This window comes from Mus caroli, chromosome 4, assembly GCF_900094665.2.
Source record: "Mus caroli chromosome 4, CAROLI_EIJ_v1.1, whole genome shotgun sequence".
Taxonomy (NCBI): Eukaryota; Metazoa; Chordata; class Mammalia; order Rodentia; family Muridae; genus Mus; species Mus caroli.
In genome coordinates, this window is record NC_034573.1 from 78,633,812 (window position 1) to 78,661,060 (window position 27,249).

The 27,249-nt window shown below is 40.4% G+C and overlaps 1 protein-coding gene and 1 pseudogene across 3 annotated transcripts in view; one reads left to right on the plus strand and one right to left on the minus strand.

Moving 5' to 3' along the window:
* The window catches only part of Adamtsl1 (ADAMTS like 1), an 883,891-nt gene that overhangs the window by 503,040 nt on the left and 353,602 nt on the right, over positions 1-27,249 (plus strand). The window contains exon 1 of one of the 3 annotated variants that reach the window (XM_021160015.2): positions 17,585-17,790. The exons of 1 other annotated variant lie outside the window; for it this stretch is intronic. In XM_021160015.2, coding sequence (XP_021015674.2) covers positions 17,728-17,790 — 63 coding nt within the window. In that variant the 5' untranslated portion in view covers positions 17,585-17,727. Of the gene's footprint in view, positions 1-17,584; positions 17,791-27,249 lie in introns of those variants that run through there. One more of the 3 variants, XM_029476026.1, reaches the window with a different exon arrangement.
* On the minus strand, positions 7,138-7,238 carry LOC115030910 (annotated as a pseudogene).

Sequence of the window (27,249 nt, forward strand, 5' to 3'; positions counted from 1 at the left end):
CAAATACCTAGGGGAGACAAAGTGGTTTTCTGTGTTTCACCTGTTTTATGAATACAGCACTTTCCCTCCTCCACCCAATTCATGGGGTTGAGTGGGTGTGAATATTATCTACATACCTAATTAATCATGAGTTTTATTACATCACTTCCTGTGGATCTCCTAAATTTATATTTATTGAAAACTGCTTAATCCATCAAGCTAAATTTGCTATTCATTGCGAAGTGAGTTGCAGGTATGAGAGGCTTAATATGGAACCCGATAGCCTCCTACTTATTAACATTATGATTTCTCTCAGTGCTTTACGGCTCACTTATAAATACATTTTTTGTTCAAACAGAATAGTGCATTCATAGTCACGATTGTATACAGGTACAAGTTGTTCACTTTTCTCAAACATTTGGAAGAAATACAAACAAAACCCATATGTTTTAAATATTCCACAGAATACCTTTTTCCCATGTGCTCATATGCTACAAATGTTTTTAAGCTGGTACCATTCCAAAGGAGTACCACTTACACCCTCATTTTATGACACATATTCTTAAATATATTCATAAATGCATTTCACTTATGTGTATTTTAAAAACTAGTAAGTCCTAAAATACCTCCCTTCCCCTTTCTGTGTTTCTCTCCCCGTCCCCCTCCCCCACTCGCCTCCCCCCCTCTCCCTCCTCCTCACCCTCCTTCACCTTCTCTCTCTCTCCCTCCCCTCTCCCATCCCTTCATTCTCTCTGCCTCTCTCTCCCTCCCCCTCTTCCTCTCTCCCTCTCTTCTTCTCCCTTGTTCCATCTCTTCCTTCTTCCTCCTTCTTCCCTCTCTCCTCTCTTCTTTGCTATCTCATTCACACAAGTCTCAAATTTTCTCAAACATTTTATAAGAATCTAGAGTGACTTGAAATGGCATCTTGTCTACTCTCCTCCTCCAGAAGAAGGTGTGCCTCAGTTTATCTAAACCAATAAGAATATAAACAAAAACTTTAAGCAGTGAATTTTCTTAAGGCACGTGTAGCATAGACATCATATAACAAAAGTTGCCAATTCTCTTCCTGGAAAACAAATACATAGACATATCTACAAAATTTCAGCTGACTTACTAAGAATTCCCAACTCCAGCAGTGTGAAATGCTCAAAGATCTAAGATTAATATCCCCCTGATTAAAAGTTAAAGAAGGAAACTCAAAATGTGTGCTTGTGTAAATTCATTGTGTCTTGGATACCTCAATAATCCAAAATCCTTATCTCTAACTAAAAGCCCTCCCATTTCAACTTGTTCTCTTCATTGAGGTCATAAAGAACAGTTAGTCACCATTACCTTTCATATTCTTGAAGATCACATTAAGCCCCACCTTGGATGTGTCCTCACCAAGATAAATAATCCAGGCTAAGTAACTCCAGTTTGGCTATACCTTTTCTCAGAGGCCCCATTATTCAATTCTTAATCATGCTGGTTGACTTCCTCGGAACAGCCTTCAAGTTTTCCGTACCCCGCTGAGGATAGAGATGCTGTAATTATTCCTAGGACTCCAGGAAAGGTCTTCACAAATGCTGTTGGTGCTTGATAGACCTTGTTATCCCGATAGCCTGGGTTCAGCCCTCACTTACATACCCTCCTTCTGTGCTGTGGTAAACAGCACAACTCTCACTGCTCCACACTTCATCAGTGGGCTCTGATTGCTCAGGCTACTCGCCGTCCCATTTTCCTAGATAAAAATCTCTTAACCAGGGCACCAAGGTTGTGGACAGAGAAAATTGCAAGTACACCATTTGCAGGCTGAGCAAGGGTCATCATACATGATACCTAACATATTCATTTCATATAAACTTCTACAAACATCTTTAGCTGCCTGGACTTCTTTTTTCTTTGTTCAGTAAATGTATTTTTATTTCCTTTTCTTTTCGAGTCAGGAATATTTAAAAATAAAGGTTCATTCAATTCTGGTTTTCAAATATACATCCCTTTGTCTCTCTGGAAACTGAGACTACTTTTAGTTTTTTCATTGAGATCTTCCCCAAATGAATATTGGTCTCAGAGTACACCACCACCTTGAGCCTGTGTCAGCTCTCTCTGCAGCATGGCCTTTGCTACTATCTGAAATTACCTGCTCTTTTTAATGTTTTTGTTTCCTATTTTTTCCAGAGTACAGTATAACCACCACAAAACCAGGCATGATATCTGGCTGTCCCTCTCCTGTAAAATCTGAAGCAGTCCTTGGAAATATGCACAGTCTTTTCATTTTGAAAGAAACTCTTCCTTCTCCTCCTCCACTGCATACAATTTTGTCACCTCACACATCAATATCTTTAAATTATGTATCCTTCGGGAAGCCTTTAATATCTATGTACTTTATGTATGTTGTCATCTATCATACATTACAATGCTGTGGACTTTTAAATGACTACTCTAACATGGAGTCGAGCCACAAACGTGGGAAACAATTTTGATAAATTAGAGGGAATAATGATATGATATATCAGTTAATATAAAATGAAGTTACAAAAAGAAATATATGTATATTAAGCATATACCAAAAATGATCAATTATACACAGAGACAAATGCCTACATGGACTAGTTTCACCTCTTCAGCATCTCTCTGTCCTCAGAAAGCCAGAATGGATCCTGAGTAGTTCCAGAATGGATCCTGAGTAGTTCTTTAGACAACAGCACAGGAAGCTAGAGAACAAAGAGGACTTAGAAAAAGCTACTGGGCCTTCCCTTTCCCCCAGGGATACAGAAAAATTCCTACTTGTAATTTTCTTTAGACACATTATGTTTCAATTTAAGAGAAAAAAAAAAGGTTCTTTTTACCTCGAGAATTCTTCAGCTTGCTCCCATTCTGTCTTAGCTCATGCACAATCACACGTAGGCATAGCTGACATCCACTCTCCTCCAGGGACAGAAGAGAGGATATGCCTGTGTCTCAACAATCAAATCTATTCCATGCATGAGGCTGGGGTCCATGATCTTGCCTTCTGGGGTTCTAAATCACTAGGTGCATGCAGTGCTGCCTCTCGTGCCTTTGAAGAATAAACTGCCCGCTCACATCCTACCCATTTTCTGCTGTTGTGAAAGTTGACCTCAGGATTTTAAAGAAGACGAGCTTTTAAAGCACTTTGGAAACCTCTTTTTTTTTATTGAAATCAATACTTTGAAAAGATTTGTGTCTGTGTTCATAGGAATCAATAATACAACCTAATGGTGACTTAGTGTATATATTCCAACAATAAAACATAAACAAACACACACACACACACACACACACACACACACACACACACACACACACACACACGACTTTACCCAACAATTACATCCTGATTATGTGGGACATACCTGTATTTCATGAACTTTTTTTCTCTTGTTTTTGATGCTTGTTATAAAATGTTGATTCTCTGATTTATTAATGGATTAACTCATGGTTAAATGGCAACTTACTTTCCCTATATGGGTATGAATATAATATGTGAGTACTTGAGTGTAAAGCTTGTAGATTCAATTATGGTACATGCTAGCTTCTCCTTGACTTAGTTCATAAGATTTCCAGAATATTCCTTAGAGAAAACAGCTTAATCGAGGTTTCATATATGCTGAGTAGGATTGGGCCAGGAGATGCTGACTGAAGAGGCATTCTGTCCAATGATAATGGGAAATCTGAGTGACTTGCAAAAGTATGCTTTCCTCATGGGTGAGTTTTTAAGGCCAGAGCAATAAAATCTTGGATCTTGAAAGGACTGGAGCAGTTCTTTGATTTTTATGACAAAAATATTCTCCTGCATGTTCTGAGTGCAAAGTTTCTGTATCAACAATATTTCAATAAACAATATTGCTGCTTTGAGAAGATATGTCTTAAACAAATGAAACCTTTAAAAATATAAGTTGTATATTTTTCTAAAAGTTGTCATAATTACTGAATTATAGAGGTCACCCTGTTATTATAATTCACACATCTGTTTGAGACAATAGTTCTACATGTTCAAACAATCAACTATTTAAACTTTCATCAAGTATCAACTTGAGAACTTAATATCTGCTGTCGACCATGTCCTATTAGAGTGATATATACATTTTTCTATGCTAAAATGAAAGTATCCAGGAAATAATACATCATAAACAAAATGTCCTTTGTATTTGATTGTTCCTTCCTGGTACCTTATTGGGCATACCAAGTATGCCACTCTGATCCCTAGTTCGATGCTAAGGATGTTGCTATTTATATTTCAAGCACACTGCTTCCCTGGGGACCTCATCTTGCTTGTTATTTTAATCATAAGCATTGACTGGGTACTTGAGAACAGTGCTGTTTGGAGTGTTTGGGTTCCATCGGTGACCAGGAGAAGCTAAGCTCCTACATTTAGAAAATTTACATGCAAAAGTCTACAAACCGGCACACATTGCCAATCAAGTTAGTTAACTAAACCTATCGGGCGTAATCAGATTCTATGGGAAAAATATTAAAGTATGTTGTTTTTGTTTTTGTTTTTAATCGATCCCTGATTCTTTTGAAGGGAAAGGTCTGCAACGTGCACTTGGAACATTATTTTTAAATAAGAGCTCACTCGCCCCTATTGCTAGGAGTTTGGACAGCAATCACAAAGCCAAGTTCCTCTCATTCAGACTTAACTAACAACTGAAAACGACAGGGAGGAAAGAAAGGGATAAAGGAAGTAAGGGTGAGCATCTGGCTGTAAGTGAGGGTGGTCTCAGAGTGAAGAAGTGAGTATAGACTCCAGATTCCCCAGCAGAATGCCTGGGGCAGCTAGGGAGGAAGACTCCTAGCATCCCCCGCTGGGATGCGGTGGGATCCAGCAGAAGCAGGGGAAGTGCTGGCATTCCCAGTCCAGAGCTGCGTTGTTTTGATGCTCTGACTCAAGTCTGAAGCATGACATTTCATGATCAGCTAAGCCGCTGAGCAACCACACCCTACTCTTGGCAAAAATATAGATCATATTATATTACGAAAGCGAACACAATGGAAAGTTTTCTTCAAATAATAAATAAACAAACACTGTATCTTATTTATAAATCTTGTCAAGATTGTTCAAGGGCTTGCCCAGCTCCCTGACTAAAGTCCTGTTTGTTTGCTGTGAATGATGCTGCAGGCAGAGGAGCTGTCTGAACAGCCCGCCCCCTTTCAGGTTCAGCTTCCTCAGCCTAAATCCACAGGGCTGGCCTTTTAGTGGTAAAAGTAAATGCAGGTTTACAGTTGGAGAAAGGCCAGGACACTCCAAAGTGAAGCAGACAGTTGTGAAGAATTATTTATGGCAGGTTTTGTGATGCCTGTGTTGTACTCTGACTTAATAGGGAGAAAATGAAATCTGAGGCAGAGTGAATTCACTTTCCAAATTTTACTGGGTGCACATGGAGGCTTTACCTTGGGGTGCTATGGCTCTCCCCGCCGACCCCCAACCCAGGCTTGTTCTCATAGCTTTCATATGTTGTGAAAGCAATTTCTTCCTTGAACAACCCTTGAAGATTTTGCATGACAACACAGAGTAGAGAATTCTCCTGTAAACAAAATCCCATTCCATTACTAAGAAATGTATTACTAGAGTATACCTCAGTATCAAATTTTATTATATATTAAATTTTAAGTATTTTTTTAAAATCGTGGAATTGCTGATAATATTCCATAGATATATTTTTCTCTTTGGTGAGAAAACACAATGACTCGGCCATGGTAGCTGCTTTTGATTTATTGATTATTGATTTATGGTAGAATTTGAGTATCTTTAGACATATGTTTTTATTTTCATTAACGAATAAAATGTGCACATCTCGATCATAGACAGCATATTTTTAAAATATATATGACCTTGTGAGTGGCCAAACTGAGCCAATCAGCACAAAGGTCACCTCACATATTGTCACTGCCTGCTGATGACAGTACTAGCAGACATATACATTGTTCTTGTCCACATTGTAAGGTACATTTAGAAGAACTGATTTTACCTTTTAATTTAATCTGCCCAACTCTTTCATTAGAAACCTTATAACCCAGAATGAAAAAATGTAAAAGAAAATAGAGTCACATTCATTTGCAAAGTAGGTTCTTACCTTGACCTGAGGATTGGAGACCTTGGGTATGAAAATATTGAAGTAGAACCCAGTAGAAAGTCACAGGAGTGGTCCTTGAGAAGTAGGGAGAAAGAGCAGCCATTGTGCTTCATTGACGAACGGGTGGGAGACATTTATAAACATCTATGGATGTTCATACCCGAAGATATATGCTCATGTTTATATGAAGTCTGCATGTTAAAATGTGCCTAACATGAGTAAACCCATTATGTATGTGCATGTTCGTGTTTGCTAAGTCCTCTGTTAGGTACTGGAAAATCACACTTACATGATTCCCTCAGCCACACAACCACATACAAATGCAAGCAGACAGACATCCGATACCATGAGCAGCATAAGTCTTCTGCAAGAAAGCAGACTGACTCACGTGTCCAGGGAGAGTGAGTAGAGATGCCCTGAGAGTGGCCTCCGACAGAGCCTTGGAGAGGCCCAGCTATACCTGTGAGGACAGGGTGGGAAGCAGATCCCCTGGTCTTGCTAGCTAGCCTCTAAAAAAAAAAAAACAAGCCGTGTTTATCATCACATCAAGTTGTAGACCGCTCAGACTTAAAACAGTTTAAAGCAAGAGATAACTTGGTGGATTTTACATAGAGGTAAATTGGGTTCCCCTTTATTTTTTTTCCTGTTCGTTAAAAATACATTGTGGTAAACATATATATATAACATGAGATTTACCAGTGTAGCCACGTTAGCTGTATTGAGCAGTATTGAATGCGCTCACGGAGTTGGACCATCCATCATCCTCTTCAACTTTCTCATCCTCATCATCTTCAATTCTGAACCATTAAACATTAATCCTGTTTCTATCTCCCTGACTCTGTGAATTTTATCATTCTAGGCATATTAAATAGGTGGGTCACACATGCCTCACGGCTCTGTGCTGTAACCTGAGTCAGAACTCCCTCCTTTTTCACACTGAGAAATAGTTCACCATAGATAATGTGTTTTCTTGTTGTTCTTGTTGTTTGTTTTTGTTTCTTAATAGCAAACCCTTAAAGTGGTTTTATTTTCCCAGTAATTTATTTTTATTAGATATTTTATTTATTTACATTTCAAATGTTACAAAAATATGGAATGCTTTCTCGAATGTGCGTGTCATCTTTGCACAGGGGCTATGCTAATCTTCCCTTCCAGTTTTAGTATATGTGCTGCCGAAGCGAGCACGGTACTGTGCAATGTGTTGTTTAACTGCTCATCTGTCAGTAGGCATTTGGGTTGCGTCTGCCTTTGACTGTTGTACATAATACTGTGTTGAACATATATGTACAAACACATGTTAGACTGTGCTCCCTTCTTTGGGGTATATACCTAGGAATGGAATTACTGAACTGTAACATGACTCTTCATTTAATTTTTTGAATAAATAAGCTAATGCTTTTAAATTTATGACTTCAGTAGACATTGATTGGGCTTAAGTGTGAAGGAACAGACAAGATGTACTGCCTTCAAAAAAATCCGTTTGAGGGTTTTACAATTTTATCTTTTGTCAGTAATAATGACAGTTAATGCCCAGACTGTCTTTTCCAGGATCCTAGAGACACATGGCCAGCATGCTTGTCATCTCCAGCTTCATTGACTTTAGGGCTGTGAGTAACCAGGCCAACCAGAATCTGATGCAGACAATACACTGTAATGTCAGGACTTAGATTCTCTATGTTCCTCATCTGTCCCTATGCCATTGTTGTAGGAGATGGAGGAAGAGATTAATCAGAGACTAGATTAGTGAAAACAGAAGCTAAGATGTCAGGATGTGTTATTTCGGTTCCACCAAGGGGGTGAACTGGATGATGGGGCAATGAGCCTTTCCATTTGGATGATATTGTTCCCATGAAGTAACTCGCAAGGAATAATTGACTTGTATAAGGGAAAATATAAGGCTTTGAAAGTTAGTCATGATAGACAGCACAACTCAGACCGGTCACCCCAAGAACAGCGTCTTGGCACCAAGAAATCACTGTGGAATTTAGCAGTCTCATTAAGTGGGCATTGAGATCTGCTTCCCCATCAGAACTACAGTGATTTGTTGTTGTTGTTGTTGTTGTTGTGACTGCTGCTGCTGCTGCTGCTACTACTGCTGGTGCTGTTGGTAGTTATAAACCATCTTTTCCCAAACAAACTGAAAGGTTGTTGGAGAACAATTGCAATGTAAAAACGAAACACCCTACATGAGATATCAAACTCCACAAGTCGGAAGACAAAAGATGAGAAGAGTTTTTAAACCTAAGGGCTGCAGAAAGTGAGACAACCAAGCACAGCCACTGTTCTGAGCTTCTCAGCAGTAAAGGACAGAGAGAAGCCCAGATACTTACCTGGTTGTTACCTAAAATATGAAACACACTAACCGGGCAAAGACAGACTTTCCACATTCGACCATTACCCTCTAGGAATTTGTGAGAGGCACTTTTATATTATTTCACAGGATGAACAAACCATCCTAAGCACTTTAAGATCTCAGGAGCGCTTGGTTTACGTGTTTCTAAGATCAACATTAGCCATACCGTTCATTCACAGATCATCTGAGGTTACTATGCAAAAGACCGGTATGAAATGGTCTGGCTCTGGGGCTAGCTCTGCCTGCCTATTTAATTGCTTCTGCATACTTTTGGCCCCTCCCCCACCGTGTGTTTTAAGCCTATGGGTATCACACCCTCATCTTTCTCTCATTGAAGGGTGCAGGAGGGAATTCCAGGTGCATTGTGCTGCTTGAGGGTGTCAGGAATGGAAGGCTCCTTCCATTGTAAACTTGTGCAGGAAGGCTGCTCCAGTCTTCATGCCAGCCAGAAAATCAGGAAAGACAAAGCAGGGGATGGCTTTCTCCCTGTGGGCACATCATTTAGAACTACACTCCCTCCCTCTACTTTCACCATCTTGGGGAGCATTTGGTCTCATGGGCATGCATGCCCATGGGTCTTCCACAAAGTCTGGTTGGCCCTGCACACAGACTTTATTCCCAAAATATACAAAGAAAGGGTATTGGGAGACAGTTAAAAGTTTTGTCACAGATAGCTTAGTTAAAGTAAAATTGCCCTGAAAATGCCCACTGTGGTTTAAAAATCAAACTGTCATTAGCAGATTTGTGGCAATGGTGACAGAAAACACTCCCGCAAGTCCATTCTGAGTCAGTCAAGTTCATTTCTGCCTTGGTTCATGTCATAGAAACTGGCAACAGAGGGAGAGGTGGGCCATACCGGGAAAACACTGTGACCAGCCACCAGGCTACAGAACCTTTGGGTTGGGGATGTTCTTGCTTCTCTCTTTAAGGCAGAGTTTAAGAAAGCAGTCACTGGCATGGAGTGGGCTTACACACAGTTATCAGCATGCACAGAGAAAATGCGATGCTAATTAGCTTGATTTATCTATTTTACAGAGTATGCTTATGTTAAACCCTTCTCTTGTACATCATAACTATATATAATATCTGTCAAATTTAAAAAGCAAATAACTTAGAAAATAAACTGCTCATGTTAACTTAAGAAATTTCTTGCAGTCATTTCATAATTTAATAGGTTCTGCTAACTCTTTATTTTGCATAGCCATGTCCCCACCAAGGACCCCGTGAGAATGACCATGTCATTCTCACATGGCAAGCTTGCTGGCTGCTTCTCTTACAGACAAGAATACCCACGGTTGGCACCTGTGTCCTGACCAGCTGTTTCCCAGAGCTCCCGTGGCTAGCCACCATCCTGCAGTCTGAATGGGAATAGCACGGCTCCTCCCACATGCAAGGCTTCCCATCACTGCTCATTTCTGTGCTGGGAAAACAGATTTGGATTCTAATGGGGCGGAAATGGACGTGTAAAAAAGACAAATCTCTGGCTTCCTTTACCTGAGTTTCTCTACCACACCCCATCTTTCCCCTGCAGGACACCTGCATCCATGGTGAATGTTTGGTTGTCCTTGGCTTTTATCCAGTTCTCTGAGTTGTAACCTTAGTTTGCTTTCCTTTTTTTTAATCATACTCACAAGTTCCAAATTCCTTCATGAAAGTCTTTGCTAAGAAGGACCACCATAATTTCAAGAAGGAAACAGATTCCAAGTCCTTTCTGGAAATTAAGATATATATATATATATATATATATATATCACAAAAATTAATCCTCAGTAAAGGAGATGATGCTCATGTTCATTTGCTTGATTTATCTATTTTACACAGAATATTCATTTCAGACCATTCTGTTGTACATCATAAGTATATATAATTTCTGTCAAAATTAAAAAGCACAAATTAAAAGTAAAAGAAAATAAACTAACTCATGTTAGTTTAAATTAAGAACTTTCTTTTGTCGTCTCATTATTTAATAGGACCTACTAACTCTTCATCACAATGCGTATAACTGTCACATGAAAGTATTTTAATTTTGTATGGAAACCATTAATAAATTTATTAATTTGGAAACACAACTGAATTAGCAGGGAAAAAAAGAAGACTAAGGATCTATTCTGTTTTTGAGGAAAAGTACTCTCATTTTCTATGATTTGGGTGCTTGGCTGAAATTCAAATTATATTTTACATTCAATCTGTATTTGTTCTTAGTTTCAGAGACTATCTTTTCTTTTGCAATGTTCCTGCTTACTCTTTTCTCTGATCCTTCCCCCCCCCCCCGACTTGTTTTTCTTTGTCCCTCCCATATTCTGTGGACATATGTTAATTTGTTCACAAGAAAGAAGTTTGGCAGGAATACCTGTGCACATGGGGGAGCAGTTTTGCAGGGGTTTGGGGAAAACAATTACAGTTTGCCACTGAACCTGGATACACACTTAAAGCTAAAACTACAATTTAGAATATGGAAAGATGCCATCACGCGGGGGAAGATGGCCTTCAAAGCCATGTGGAGTCAAAGAAGTCAGAAAAAACCATGATCAGACTGCTAAACGTCTACCCTACAAAAACAATGATAAAAAGGAACAACAGTGGAAACATTTTCTACCAGAACAATGTCTCATATTGGTGATGGTGAAAGAATGCCTACAAATATCTAAAAATAAGCCAAAGGGCAAAAGAAGAGTCTCAAGGAACACAAGCCTTAGAGCAGTGGCTTTCTATGTGTGGGTCTTGACCCCTTTAAGGAGTCAAATATCTGATATGTAAATATTGCATATCAGATATTTACATTGCAATTCATAACAGGAGCAAACCTACAGTTATGACATAGCAACAAAATAATTTTATGGTTGTGGGTCACCACAGCATGAGGAACTGTATTAAAGGGTCACAGATTTAGGGCATCATTAGGAAGGTTGAGAACCACTGACTTGGAGGAAGCCTTCCTGGAGGAGGTGATACTGAGCTACACCTTGGTCAGCAGGATGGTGCTAGCATGGAAGGCCTCAGCAGCGAGGACAGAGTAAGCAGGTCTACAGGAGCATAACAGGTCCGCCAGACCCGGAGGTGTGCAGCAGGACTGGAGGGTGACTTTCTCTCAGACCGGAAGCACACCGTGGAGGACCTTGAATGCCACGCAGAGGCATTCAGCTTTCTCGTTTTCATCCTGCTCGCTCTGTATTGTCTATAAATCTGTTAACAGTCCTTCGCCTCATTGTCTGGCTCTGAAATAATTATTTTATCTGTGAAGAATGATGTCATGGAAATAGTATCGAACTAAGAATCAAGGCCCTTGGATTTATATATTACACTTGGGTTTAATACATGGATATTGCAACCATAATTCAAACCTCAGCAATTACATTGATAAGTCACTCTGTGTCAAAAGGAGCCACAATAAATAAATAAATAAATAAATAAATAAATAAATAAATAAATAAATAAATAAATAAATGCAGTTTCACTCCTTCCAGTATCCTTAAATTGTGCACACAATAGGTGTGCACTAAGCATTCATTGACTATCATTCGGTGGTAAACCTCTGAGATTCTTTACCTAGCTCTAGCTATATAGAATAATGAAGAATCCTGGCTTCAAGCTTACAGGTCAGAAATAAGTCTGCCTTCTCAGCTCAGTCAAGCATTTGCTTCTAAGCTTTGTTTTGTGGTTTGTAGGAAAGGAGTCAGGTACTGGGGTCAGAGTCTAAATGATGATCATTTTTTGCAGAAGTTCATTAAAATTTTCATATACAGAGAAGAACATCAGAGGACGGAAACAAAGAGAAGAAGCTCATGTATTTGTAGATTGATAATGCTTCCTTGACTCTGAGCAAGAAACAGTAAAATCTCACCTGTAGCCTTATGGAGATGCATGACTCTACCAGAACTCAAATGTCTAAATCAGTCAAAACTAGCACACACACACACACACACACACACCTGGATCCATCCATTTGTTTCCTTTAAAAAGCTTCTAAGAATAAGTGTAAAAACTAGGATTTGAACTCTTTGTTCCAAAATCAGTTATTATCTTCCCAGAAGTCCCCAGAATTCATTTTTGCTGTTGGCTGGTGTCAGGGATTTTAACCATGTGCCTACAGTGTGCAGAGCCCAGACATCAGTTTGGTAGACTTGAGAGGGGTATAAGCTGATGCCCTAGGTTCCTCAAATGAAGAGACAGAGCAGAGCAGATCTTAGTTCCCCCAGAAGTAATAGAAATTAGAAGGATATTGTGGAGCAAGAACTTGAAAACATGCGCACTAAGTAACCTGGTGTGGGCATGGCAGGGTAGTCAAAACATCTTCTCACACACCCCCGCTCCACTGTCGTTTTCTTTCCCCTTGGATTACTTTTTTTTAATAACTGCAGGACTCTGTATATTCCATATTCACTACCTATCTGGGCCCTCCTCACTACGCCCTCAGACCAGCCATGAGCCCTCAGACTCTGAACTCCTCTACCCCACATAGAGACCTTGAAGATCAGTGGCTGTAGATAGAGACTTTATGAGCTCAGGAGGTAGCCTTTCACCCTTGCTAGGTGTGTGAGGTCATCTTCTGCAAAAGAGGATGTATCAGTTAGCATTCTTATAGAGACCAGAATTTGCTCTTGTCCACTTAAATAAAATATGATGTTGTAAGGTATTAAATCACATAAAATTTGAATTTCCGAGGAACAGCTTTGCAATATAAACTCTCTTAGGGGTCCTAGTCTACTTTGCAGAAACATATCACCATGGGAACTGCCATGGAAGTTATATGGTGACTGCAAAAGATGTGGGGATGAAAGGGTGATGAGGACTGTGCTCAGTTTCTCTGGTGAAGCCGATCAAATGAATGACCTTCATTCATTGTCTCCTGGTGTGGAAAGTTCATGACTAGTTTACAACCATATTGCTCTGAGACCCTCTTTATAAACGATGAATCATGATCTCTGCCTCACTTCCTCCTCCTAGATAGGATGGCAGAGCTTCATAGGGGGGAAATCTAGGTTAGATCCCAGCATCTTAGCTGCAAAGGAGTCTGAGAAATGTGATTTTGAACTTTGAGGACTCTGCTGAGCAGAAAGTCACTGGCTGGGATGAAGGGTGGTGGTGGTTGTCTCAGGTGTTTTCATCTATAAAAAGCTAAACAGTGTGTCTGTCTTTGGGATTGACAAAAGAACTGCAATAAGTAACATACATAAAGTACTTATGGCTGCACCTGGGGCCTCATTGAAGACTCAACAAATGGAGCTATCATTCTGCCAGTGGTCCTTGGAAAACATGCAACTTTAGTAAGCCTATTTATTGCATGAGAGTAGCAGTGCTTCTTTGCAGATTGTGGATAAGGAGTGTGCTCTATCTCACGTGTTCCTCCAAAGAATGACTTGAAGCTTGCAGCGAATGCGCTTTGGTGTTAAATGGATACTGAATGAATTGAAATCTGTATTCAGATTCCCGTCCTGCCCTCGAGAATGCAGTCAGCCTCTGTCTAAGTCTTCTACCGTCGCTCTGCCCTCTGTCCAGACTATCCACTAATACTAAAGACTTTCCCTATAGCCCCGTGGGAAAAACAAGGCTGGCTTGCTCTGGTCCTATACAGAGAGGGCTATCTCTACCTCCTCAAAGGAGAGAACGAAGGCCTTACTCAGCTGCAAAAAGCCCTTTTCCCTGAGACTCTCCAAAAAATACTCATATCTGTGCCCTGCTATTTCTGCTACTGCAGGTCTAAGAAAAGAGGCCCAACCTCGAGGACCAGACAGGTGGCTCTGGAGCAAAAGCTGTGAGGCGTTTCCCTCAGGGAATGAAATTCCGAAAGTTTAGCTCACTCTTTCCTGCCATAAAGCACCCTGACTGTTAACAGCTTGCTGCTGTCCAAGCCGGTGTTTTTTAAATTAAGTATTGTTAAATCCATACCGTTTGGAATGATGCTTCAGACAGCCCTGACACTGGCTCTCGCCGCTGCTTTCATTTCACCTAATATATTGTGCATGGAACCGGGAACCAAGCTGACGGCTGCCACAGCTTCTGGGGGCTGCCGTGCGCCGACTCTTGCAGACGGCTTTAATTTAGATACCTGAAGAGGAAAAAAGGAACGCGGCCAACGCCCTGCTCAGTGCCATAAGTGGTCTTTCCCCAGCTGCCGTAACTATGATCTACATTACCTAGGGTTTATGTTATTTTTCCCTTGGCCCTTAAAAGCTCTTAGAAGTGACAAAGTTGGGAGACAGAAGCTGTAGACTAAAACAAGATACTTTCCATTGCCAGGTAAACTATATGCACAAGAAACCGTGGTCACCTCCATTTCTCCTCTCCCACAAACATCCCTGTCTAGCACAGTCCCCTCCACCCAGCACCACCCTCTGAATTTGTGCATGTATAAATAAGTAGATACAAATGTATTTATAATGGAAGGAGATGAATGGATTTGAAGTCAGAAGACCCTGCTTCTGGGGCTGGCTCCAGTGTGTGGGCCCTGTATCAGGTTGTCTCTTTGAGTCTCAATTTCACACATATTGGGCAGTAGGAGCACTTAAGCAGCTCCACAAAGTACCCCAAAATTTCCAAAGTCACAGAGACTTTAGAAATTCTGTTAGCTCATCTTAAAAACTTTTCCCAATGACTCAAGTTGATTTTTTTTAAGTTATGTTAGTTATGCCATCTCCCTTATACTACACGAACCACAGAGCAAGCTATTGCTTTTGCTCATTTCTTTTGGTACCCCTCACAGAAAAGAAAATGCTCTCAGCCAAGTGACCACACATGAGACACTGGGATGGGCATCCGCCACAGGTTTGACTAAACTGCTGTGTTACTCCAGGGCTTCATTGTAGGGACCATCTTGCTGTGTGCTGACATGATGCCAAGTAGCATCCTGCTGCTCACAATGTCATGGTGTTCCTTGATTTCAATAATTCACAGTATTCCTTCTCCCGCCCCGTTCTTCCTTCTAGTCTGACACTGTCTAATGAATGAGTGTTCATGGGAAGAAAGAGGAAGTAGTGCTAAGTGAGATATCCCATTTTGTGGAAATGGCTAGAACTCTTCAGCTAATGACCCAGGAGGTTGGGAAAACCATGTAGCAGAATGTTCCTGTGTGTGTGTGTGAGATGGTATGTGTGTGTGAGAGAGGTGTGAGAGAGAGACAGAGACAGAGACAGAGAGAGACAGAGAGAGAGAGAGAGAGAGAGAGAGAGCGCACATAACCTAGGATCAAGTTGATTTCAGCTCATCAACCTTTCTTCCCTGCGGTGAGGATTTCGGATACCTATCCAACGTAGCTGCATTGTTTAGCTCTCATGCAGTCAATACTTTTTCAGAGATTTGTAAAACTACTCATTCTATAAAGGAAAAGAATATTTCAAAATTAGGACCTTCTGGGCTTAGAGATGTGTACTCTCCACTTTCCAAGTTAAGCATAAAGTACTGAGGGCCAAGGTGAATCCTCATATGCCCTCGACTTTCACGACAGGCTGAAAGTGGGATTGTTAAAAGCTCATGTCTCTAGCTGCGTATGTATCAGAAGATGGCCTAGTCGGCCATCATTGGGAAGAGAGGCCCCTTGGTCTTGCAAACTTTATATGCCCCAGTGCAGGGGAACGCCAGGGCCAAGAAGTGGGAGTGGGTGGGTAGGGGAGCGGGGGGGGGGGNGGGTATAAGGAACTTTTGGGATAGCATTTGAAATGTAAATAAAGAAAATATCTAAGAAAAAAAAGAAAAAAAAGAGAAAAAAACCTCCTCTCAGATCGATCCACCACATGGAAGAAATAACCAAAGCTGAACAACCTGCTTTTCTCCACCTCTTTGCAAAGCCTCGGGCAGGTGTGTATATGGCAGACCTGCCTGGATTCGCACGTCTGTTACAGTGAGGTAGTTTTTTTAATAATGAGAGGGAAGAACATGCATTCTAAGTGCCCTCTGCCTCCTCTGGGTATTTCTGGGCTGACAGATCTGCAAGGAAACACTTCTCCTGTGGAAATGGGGCTTTGCTCACTGCTTTAGTCTTTATCTGAAACGGTGTTCCTGGACTGATAAGGAGGAAAGACAACCTTATTGGATACTTAACACTTGTTTAATATGTTAATAAAAACCCTCCTGGCCCGTTCAGGCTTTGCTTGATTTGAGTGAAACAGGCTCCCAATCTTCGGGCCTTTTCCCGTAGCCATGTGGACACTGGAGCCCATTAGTACTTCCTACAGCTGGATTGCACCTCAGAGGTCAACCTGCCTGGCCCTATTTCCACTGTGAAGAGGAAAGAGGTGGTACCCCAACTCATAATTTTGTTGTTTTGTCATAGCAGCTCTGAGAAAGCCTGAGTCAGGTGCCTGTTGAAGAATGTTTGGGGTTAAGTGAGGGCTAAATCACCCTTTCTTTCCTGTCATGGGTTAAATCAGATAATTAAAAGCTGTCAAGGTGTCAAAACCCAGCACTTGTTTCACAACAAATTTCAACATCCTCATCCTGGAGTCTTTGTCAAGGGTTTCTTTTAAACTAGGGGCTCTAACTGAGTCTTATTGTACCTTTAAACTTGTAAGTATTGGATGTTTCAAATTGTCAATCCACAAAGAAAGGTTTTGCCAGCCCTTTATTTTTAAACCAAGACCCCAATACAGAAAATAGCTAAAGCCATTGTTAGGTTTAGTGAGGACCTTTCCAAACCATCTATAGTATTCTTTTCCAAACTCAAAGGGGAAAATAAAAAGGCACTTTATAGAAGAGGAAGAGAATGCTAGCACCGAATACACTTAAAGGGCACATTCAGTCCCGACTAGGGCTTGGTCCCTTTATAGCATATGTTCTATATTGACGGGGATTAAGTTTCTCTCCTGAATGGAACAATACACCATCACAGGGAGCTACTGTACTTTCCAGAGCAACAGACACCAGCCCAGGCAAATGGCAAACAGAATCGCGTCTCACAGAGCACTAACCAGGTTGGTTCAGAGCGCAGCCCTGCTTCCTCTTTGAGCTTTGCGCTTCTGCCAGTGCACATCTATCTCTCCTCTTCTCGGGCTCAGCTCCTTGCTCCCCTGCCTTTCGGTCCCTTTCTCTCTTTTTTGCTCACACTGTTCACTTTCTCTGCGCCCCCCCCCCCCCCCCAGCGCTTTGTTATTCAGCATGTCTGATTAGCAGGAGTCTGATTGGCTGGCTGCCTGCTCTAGAGAGATTCCATTCAGCTTACCCCCCACCCATCCACCCACCCACCCTCGCTCAGGAAATGTGAGCGGGGCTGATGGAAGCTGATAGGCAGGGCTGGAGTGTGAGCCCCAGCACTGGATGTGACAGCAGCGGGCAGAGGAGCACTTAGCAGCTTATTCAGTGTCCGATTCGGATTCCGGCAAAGATCCAAGTATGGAATGCTGCCGTCGGGCAGCTCCTGGCACACCGCTGCTCGTTCTGGCTTTCCTACTCCTGGTAAATGCCTTTTTCATTTCAATACGTTACTATTGCCACTTGGTCTGGGTGCTGCTGGAGGGTGTGTGTGTGTGCGTGTGTGTACTTCTGTCTGTCTGTGTATGATCTTCAAACTCCAGGTAAAAGAATTTTCATGGTTTACAAAATACACCTCAACTCTTTGAGAACTTTAACCCCAACTTTCCCAGCAAAATCAAATATAAAAGACTTTTTAGAGTTAGTGAGTGATACTGATATTGAGACTTGAAATTCAGGGTATTCTTCTGCAGATATTATGTGCTGAAAACTATATAAATAACTGTGTTTGCTTGGAATCCTGAGGACAGATGTCCTGAGATCAAACTCACTGTGGTGATTTGGGGTTTTCTGAAGGCTAGGCGATGAGGAGCTTGCTTGGTTCTTGTTTTCCCAGTGCCTGTGTGAGTTATTTTCCTCTATACATAAAGACTCTTAAACCAGGTGAAAAAGGAAGGAACGAGAGCCCTGTTTACAATCAACCCAGAGTATAACCCATAATTACTATACACATTTATGGATTCAAGTTAATGCTAATGTTTATGAATTGAAGATTAAAGTCTTTGATCTCAGATCTACTTCTGAAGGCAAATAGAGATCCCTAGACTCCTTGTCCTGCTGATTTGCAGCCCCAGTGATAAGGCTCTTCTCTTGAACATCAGCACACATTGCAGTTTTTGACTCGAAGTAAATGTTCCATTGTGACTCATACTTGGTTTTATGGGCAGAAAATGAACATATACTGTCCAAAAAAACTACACTCAAAATATTAATAGCAATGCACATTTCTTTTAAACCAGAGTGTTCTGGGCACACAGTTTAGTAAACCTCATCTGAAAGTTTGATTCCAAAATGTGCACATTCTGATTGCAAAGCAACGTGACTCTAGCTCTTCCTGGCACAATTATGCCACACCAGAACTTCTTCAGAAGGAAGAGAAAAGGAGACAAAGGTAAAAGTGTAACCGTTGTATAAGACACATTGTTTTGTTGATGGGGAAAGGTTAGTTTGTTCTGCTTTGATTCTGACAAATTGGATGGACATTGGAATTTTGATGAAGGGAAGGGAACCATTTGTTACAAATTGGAAAACTCCGGGAGGATCAGTGGGGTATAGTGACCAGACACCAAGGAACTATTTCTTACAATGTCATATTGTAATCAGCTGCATCACTGTAGCTTTAAATGGGGACCACTGCTTTGCAATTAGAAATAGTTTCAGCTTGCATGAACACTTAAACAGAAAGTAAAGGGTTAGGAAGAGTAGACTAGACGTTGGTTTCACACAGGACTGAAATGAACAGTGTGTGAGGTGCGCTGTTCGAGAGAGCTGTCTCATTTTTTCCATATGGGATCTGTGACTTGTATAGATCATTAGTTCGTCTCATCTTTCCTTCTTTGTGATTGTTTTTAAAGTGTATGTTATTCTCCATTAAATGGCATCATAAAGCAAATTACTAGTTCACATTACTAGCCATGTTTCTCTCATGTGGAAATATGATTAAACAACACTCTCATTCAGCAGCCAATTGATTTCTATTCATTTGGTAAATGCATTACACTCCCTTTTCATATCTTGAATATTCATGTAGGTAACTGAGCAATTAATTAGACTCACCTTGAAAAAAGTGTCTATTTCAAAAGGATTTAATATATGTCTGAATTACAATGATTATATGATGGAATTAGAATGAAATCTCATACCCGGCTTTGTTTTATGCATATGTTTAAGTGATTACAAATTTGAAGGCTATGCTAGAAAGAAAAGAACTCTAATGGCTGTCATACGGAGTGTGTCTGGAAGTGTCAAACACTAGATTAGTTGTTTGTAAAGCATTCTAGTGGCTCCTCACAATAGCCGCGTGAATCAGATCATTTTAAGCCCATGTACAAATGAGAAATATGTGCTTTGTTTATGTGTACTTTATACTGTGGATAGCAAGTGCTCAAGAATTAAAGACATATTCTTCATTGGAGATGTATAAGTTTTATAGACCATAAAGGCCTTTAAAGTTGTGTGTAATATGACAGGCACTCATTGTGCTTTGTCATTAAATGCTTGTTTAGCTTTGCAGCCAAAATGAATTACTGGTTTAAGAAAAAGCGAACTTTAGCCTGACCTGTAGTTGACTTAGAACCAGAAGTGTGACATCATCAGCTCAACTTTCAGGCTTGATCCAGAAACTGAATTTGAGGATTTGTTATTTCTACCGTTCTTTCACCTATTACAAGAGTCTTGTCTAGTATTAGAATTAACGGCGCGTATCCTGTCTGTATGGTAGCAAGCTCAGTTGTTGCCTGATCAAAATAGCCTTCATTGCATTGACATCTAAATAATCTGTTTCTGAAGTTGGTTCTTCAATTATACAAGTAAGGAATGTTATGGAGCCTTAATTGTTGTCAACAGCTCTTTCCTCCTAGAACCATCTTCCTGGGCGAATGAGGCTCCTGTGAGATTTGTGTCAATCTGAGCTTACTGTCCATACTTTATTGTACAGTAACCATGTCACCAAAGGCATTTGTACTCAATGGACGGATCAAGAGATCTCATCTTGCTATTCAGGTCATATTAAGACACATTACTCAATGTCTCCAGTCTTCCCACCCTTGTATCTTTTGTCTCAATTGTTTAGATCAAAAGAAATGTGCCAAAGCCCATGACTAGCCATTGATGCCTATGTCCATCTACCCTTGAATCTCTTCCTGTCAGAGACGCCTTTAATCAAGCCTGCATTTGCTTTGTGTTTCTTTTAAGTGGTTGTAAGGTCCTTCCCCTGCCATTGTGAGAGTTGCAAGAGTAACTCTTGGAATTATAATAAAGTACATGTGTTTTTCTGTTGAATTTCTTTTCCGTCTCTACACTAATTTATACATGGAAACTAGTCAAACACAATAGCCTGTTCCCTTCAGCTCCTCTGCTGCTCTCCTCTACTATTATCTAAGGGAATCTATCTTGGATGGTGTGAAGCACCATTAGCCAGTGGAATGAATGTTAAATCCCTTATTACAACAGATTGTGGCTTGTTCCAGGAGGGAGGGGGAGACAGGCAGGGGAGAGGGAGGGAGAACGGGAGGGAGGGAGAGAACACACATATCCATGTGTTCCCATGTGCAAGCCCTTCTAAATAAACTGCTCGTTCACAATCTTATTTTTATTCCCATATCTATACAATCTTAAAATCAAAGCTAAGGATTTTCCTTTTTGTCTTCTTGGGTTCCCATCTTTAATGATTTTTAATGTCAAGGGCTATGACAGCATCATTTTTCCTGAGATCACTGCATGTTATGTGAAGGAAGAATATTTAGCAGTGGTCACCAGTGAACTACAAAAGAAACTGGAAGAGTCTATGGATAGTAAAGACTTTGGAGAAATAGAGAGATTACAAAAATGAGTAAATGCCTGTCCCTTTATGTGATGAGTAATTATATCAGTGCTCTCCATAAATGCCTGTGAAGAATTTAGGAAACAATCTTCTGCATTAATGGTTGCAAACGTGACAGTTACTTATCACTAAAGTTAATGTAAGGGTTCATGCTTACTTTATATGACTGTAAGATTCAGTTGTTTTGTTTTGTTTTGCATCCACTACAGCATCTAGACCATTCCCTTTATACATAGGGATGAGATGTACTTGTGAACTTGACTAAGACAAGGAATGATAGGCTTCATCTAGGGTGGCTCTAAGTCTTGCCTTTCTCTGCTCCAACAACATGTACACAGTCCAGTTTCTTTGGTCAAATGGCAGTTCTGCTTTCAATTTGTGTATCTCTCAGCTTCCAGCAGTGACACGTTCTCGGATTCAATTATTCCAGTTCCATTCTGCCCTTTCCTGGGCAAATACACGCTTCAGTTTCTGAGGCGTCTCCAGTCAAGTGACCCCAAAGTGACCTCTTCTCAGAATGAGGACATGAGTCTCATTCTGTGGTCCTTGAATCACCACGAATAACCTACTGCGTTATTCATGAATGTACTGAGATGGTCAGAGGAGAATGTGCCTGACTTGAGTCTCAGTCTTGCCATCCTTGCTGGTTTTCTTCAGAAAGCTGCCTTCCAGCTTCATGTTTTGACCAGAGTGAGACAACCTCATGTCCCTTTCTGTCTACATCATAAAAACTGTACCATGTGGTTGAATTTTGGCTTGATTGGCAGCCCTGGCTCATGAGCAGCTTAGGACTGGCATACCAAGGTGATGTAAGTCTGAAAGGATCCTAATTGAAATAGGCCAGTGCAGCTGTGTGGGGAGCCTGCCTGCTAACTGGGTAAGCTGTTGCTATCAACCCCTTCTTTCCATGAGCTCAAAAATAAATGACTAAATCTCCCCTATTCCCGAACTTCAAGATGAAAACCCACATCGAATAAAGCTTAACTGTTCTGACTTTGTTTTGACTTTGCTGGCTGAAGCACCCAACATGGAAGGCAGTTAGTTAAGTTACAAGTTTTCTGGCCACGTCAAGAAGCTGCCCAGTATTTATTCCATAGCTCACAGTGACCTTTGACCTTTCATTACTTTTATTTCCAAGAAGCTCAGAAATTATTATAATTGGGTTGACTCTTTCCTATACTTAGTACTACTCTGTAGTTTGGTTAAAGAAATAGATATCTCAATAATCATAAACTTTCTTAGAAGAAATAATATCTGTACTTGAATATTTCCACCACAAATCCTATCATATATTTATAGAGAGATAGATAGAGAGAGAGAGAGAGAGAGAGAGAGAGAGAGAGAGCACCAAGTCATAGTCAGAGGTGTTAAAATTATACTTCATTGCTTTGTCTAAAATTTTTGGCGTGGCTTTGTAGCTCTTGCTTTACTGTGCATCTATTTTTGTCCTTGTATTTCTCCTTTTTGGCTTGGATTTCTGTATTGCTGTCTGCCCTATTAAGCTGTGGAGGAACATCAGGATATCTGATGTATACTCCTCCTACTGGTACCATAATCACAATAAGTGATCGAATCAGCAAGTAGGTAAGTAAGAATGACTCAGCAAGAAACCCTACAAAGAGGGGAGAAAACTGTAAACACTCACTTTCAATAGAAAGCATTTCGCTCTTTTGGTTTTGAAAATGCTCAAGTCAGAAGCACTTAATAAATTCAGAAAAGAAGACATCTATTTTGGGTTTCTGTCTTATGTGTGAATGGGCACACGGTCAATAGTAATTGAACAGTAATTCTTTTTGCTGTTGTCAATTAAAATGAATCATTTTGCATACTTCATGTATATTTTTTATCCATTAAGGTCTTAAGTACATTTCCTTTCACAAACTTTGTCCTTAGGAGAACACAGTATTTACTTTAGCTACAGTTTCACAAAATAAAGTATTTATAAACTCTTGCTTTAGCAAACCCTGCGTTACTAATTCACCCATTTCTTTATACTCCTGGGCACTAAAATAAGCTTTATCTCCCTGCCTCCCTTGCAGCTAGACCATGCTATTCAGTTGAGTTTGGATCAGTATGTTTAAAAGCATCAGATGGAACTTTTGGGCCTGACCCATCTCAGTTGGTCCTCCAAGAACAAAGTACTCACCAAAGGTAGAGGATCTAGTGTAGACATTTTAAATGTTTAGGAAGGCTAGGATACCCAGTGGCCTGGGTCTCCAGATGATTGAAGTTTATCACCCCCCCCCTCTCAGGAACCTTCACGGAGAATGTTCATTTAAATATGGGAAATAGCCTTTGTTATGTGAAAATCCTAAAATTTGTGGAAATGTGTTACATGCTCAAAACCTTTATAAATAACATATGCTTCAAATTTAGATTTTATGCATTCTAGTGCATACTTGTAAGTGCTAATACCTCTTTCCGTCTATTATATGGAAAAAGAAAAATAAGAAGATGCCACATCATCTTAATGGTGGTTTAATCTTTAGTTTGTTGTCTGCTGTGTACCCTGAGTGTGATAAGTAGCTGGGAGGGAGGGTGTCTGTGTCCTAGGAAAGCAGGAAAAACGGCTCAACTTTTCAACCATAGACTCCATGGCTGCATAGAGGAACAAGGAAAGCAATACAGGCTCATAGTCAGTCATCTGAGACCTCCTCCATAGTGTAGCACCAGACAACTAAACCACAGCCAGAGAGCCACCCAGATCCAAAGCAAGGCCAAGGCAATGAAAAAGACACCAAGATGCGAAGTCCAAGCTTTTAACACTCCAGTTACTGCAGTGACAGAATATCAGTAAATCAAAAACCTAACTACTGACATATAGAAAAGAGCAGACACCCCCCCCCCCCCAGAGGCAAGGAAAGGTTCATAGCAGGGGAAAAATAACACAAACAAACAAAAAACCCAAAACAAACAAACAAAAAACTACAAAAATACCAAACAAACAATAACAAAACAAAACCACTTACTGATCTCAAGTTATCTTCGACTTATTTTTCTTTTTTCTTGGAGCAATAGTCAGTGCTTTCTATCACCATAGCAAAATACCGGAGGCAGCTAATCGTCGGAAGTTTCTTTAGTTCATAGTTCTGGAGGCTGAGAGTCCAACTGGCATTTCACAGGCTCTGTGGAGAGGGTTGCCTCACCTCCTGGCACAGATACCAATGGCAAGAATTCGTGGAGAGGAAAGTTTACATGTGAGAGCTGAGGCAGAGACAGAGCCTGCAGTCCACAGTTTCTCTAGACTAACCTCCAGCTCTCCCTCCAGCTCCATCTCTTAAAGATTCGTATCATTACCTGGTTCTTCCACCCAAGATCCAAGCTGCCAGGCACAGCGGACCCTGGGGATACTCAAACCACAACCAAAGGATAATAGGCAAGCCACTATGGGGAGCTCATATATCAGTGTGAAGATGCTACTGTAACATTGAGCCTGGAATCATAACCTAAGCCCATCATTACAGACCCCATCTTCCACTTCTGTCTGCACTCTCATGTCTTGCCACCACACCTAGCTCTCTAAGATGCTGAGAGAGCAAAAGTCACAATTTCATGCTTACGTGATTTGGGGGTGTTTTTTTCCCCTTTCCTTTGTAGACACAAAAGTGCTGTCATATGTCAGGCAATTAAGAATGTCCAGAAAAAAGTAATTTACTTTTTTGATATTTACTTAATGTAAAAACCAAAGCCATTAGCAGGAGGGAGAAGTTAGAAGATAGAACTAAGACATAGTACCTGTAATTAATAGCTCAGAAGTCTATTGGACATTTTATTATCTTTGGAATATTAATTTTGCTTTTAATAAGCAATGTTTTCTTGGACACCACTTCTGAAATGGACATAGTGATTTTTCAACTGGCCTCCAAACTAGTTTGTTTGCAAATACACCACCTATACCTACTTAGATTCATTAAAACTTAATATCTATGTGTGAATAAATTATAGCTTTCCTCACATTGTGAACATGTTATTTTTATAAATGACATCAGTAACTATATGTCTCCAAACATCAATGGTTTTCAAAATTATTGTAGTTAGGAATAATACTTTGTATAGAAAAAACAGACTGGAGGTCCCATACTTAAGATTAGTTCTTTAAGAAAAATCTTGTTTCAAAGCAAATCTTTGGCCACACATGGCTGGCTATGATGTCCCAATTGGGGAACAAAGAAAGGAGAATGACAGAGCAAGACCCTATCCCAAAACAAACAAAGGGACAAGAGTTGTTATTATCATAAGCATGATCATTATGTGTGATCAATGATCACAAATGTGAACATGTGGGGGGTGAGCATCTGTCCCATTGTCCCTGGAGCTCCATGATGCAGGCTATCCATCTTGCCTGTATTCTACTAGCAGGTCAATATGCAAAAATCTATGCAAGACCAAACAGACTCCATTGGAAATTATATCTCTGTATGTACTATAGTGCCTTGTACCTCCCGTAGTCATTAGAGTCTCACCTAATGCTTTCTTAAAATAATTTAGTTACAACAAGAGCTAAGTGAGCTTGTATATCAAAGGCAGATATCCGAAAGAAAATGAACCGGCAACAAATCTTTTGTGTGAGGCATATGCCATTTCTAATATGGATTTATTTTAGTTCTGAAGCAAGAAATTGTGGGACTCTAATAGTTTTGCCACCTGTGAATTATTTGGGTGCACCTCCTAAGTGGGTTCTTTCTTCTATTTGTTTAAAGAAGTGAGTGACATGCTCGCCAATTCTACACTACATTAATTTTCACAGACTTTCCATCTTCATCTTCATTGCCTTTTCAGATTTTTTTCCAAAGCTTCTGCCATCCTCCTCCTAAGGCTTTGAGTATTTTCCCTTCATTTTCCCCCCCTAGGGGCTTTCTTTACATTAGTTTGGTTTACTGGTATAAACATTAGAACAAAGGAGTGTGATAACCCAAGACATCCTGACCTAAATTCCAAGAGCATAAAAGAAATGAGACAGGAAATTGTCAACAACCTATAATAATTTCAAACTGTCCAATAAAATAAATATACCTCACTTCAATCTTATAGAGAGGTATGGTCGGGTATCTGATTTCCCAACCCATTTTGTAGGCTATAATCTCAGCCACCACTTGAAGTCTTTACATGTATTGTTTAAATATTGAACTTTGTCAGCAGAACCAGAAATGAAAGGGGGTAATGGAAACAATCAGAGTGCCCATTGTTCCTGTGCTGGAGTGAGATTTGGAAAAGATCTTGGAAGAAATTTCCTGCTGTTTCATAAGAGTTGTTCTAGCCATTGGTCGTTGAGCCCCTTGCTCTGGGGCCTGTAGCTTGACTGAAATGACAAGCTTGCTTTGAATTTACTGTTACAGAAGGATCTTGATAGCATGTAGACTGCCAGACCCTGTACAGAATGTAGCCTCTAATGATGGGGACCCCTTTGGGGGTAAGAATTTGGTGTCATCGTATCCAACACACACACACACACACACACACACAAAATCTGCCTCCTTGATGGCAGGCAGAATTTTATTTAAATAGGTACTTAGTGTAAGTTTGCTCTGTGAATAAGTGATGCAATTGTCCATCATTGCACTTTTGTTTGACAAATAATTGAATTTAAAATGCAAAGTGTGGACTGGGAAATTTGAGTCCCATCTATCAGCAATACCTCTTAAGTAGGGTCAGCCATACAATCCAGATTCCCTTCCTTTAGGTCACTCTTTTCATTGAATTCTTTCTAGAAGCCTAGAGCTCTTCTTAATTGAGGGGTGGCAGGAGGGGGGGTGTTGAAGTACTGTGACCTTGTAGCCACTGAAGCTGCTGAGCAACAATCTTGAGTTGAAACTCAAGGTTCATTGTAGGTTTACAAACGTCCAGGTGACAGGCTGTGTCACAGTAGTCAAGTGTCATTTCTCTTGCTTTCAAATCAACAAATGAGAGTAATTTGCTGACCTGTATATAAAAGTAACTTCCTAAGGGTCTTGTATATAGTAGGTCTCTAAGAATTGGCTGCCTTCCTTGAATCAATGTGAAATTGTATAATTCCAGGGTCAGCTGTGTCTCAGTACTATGTTTGGTGCTGGATAGGTTGTGTT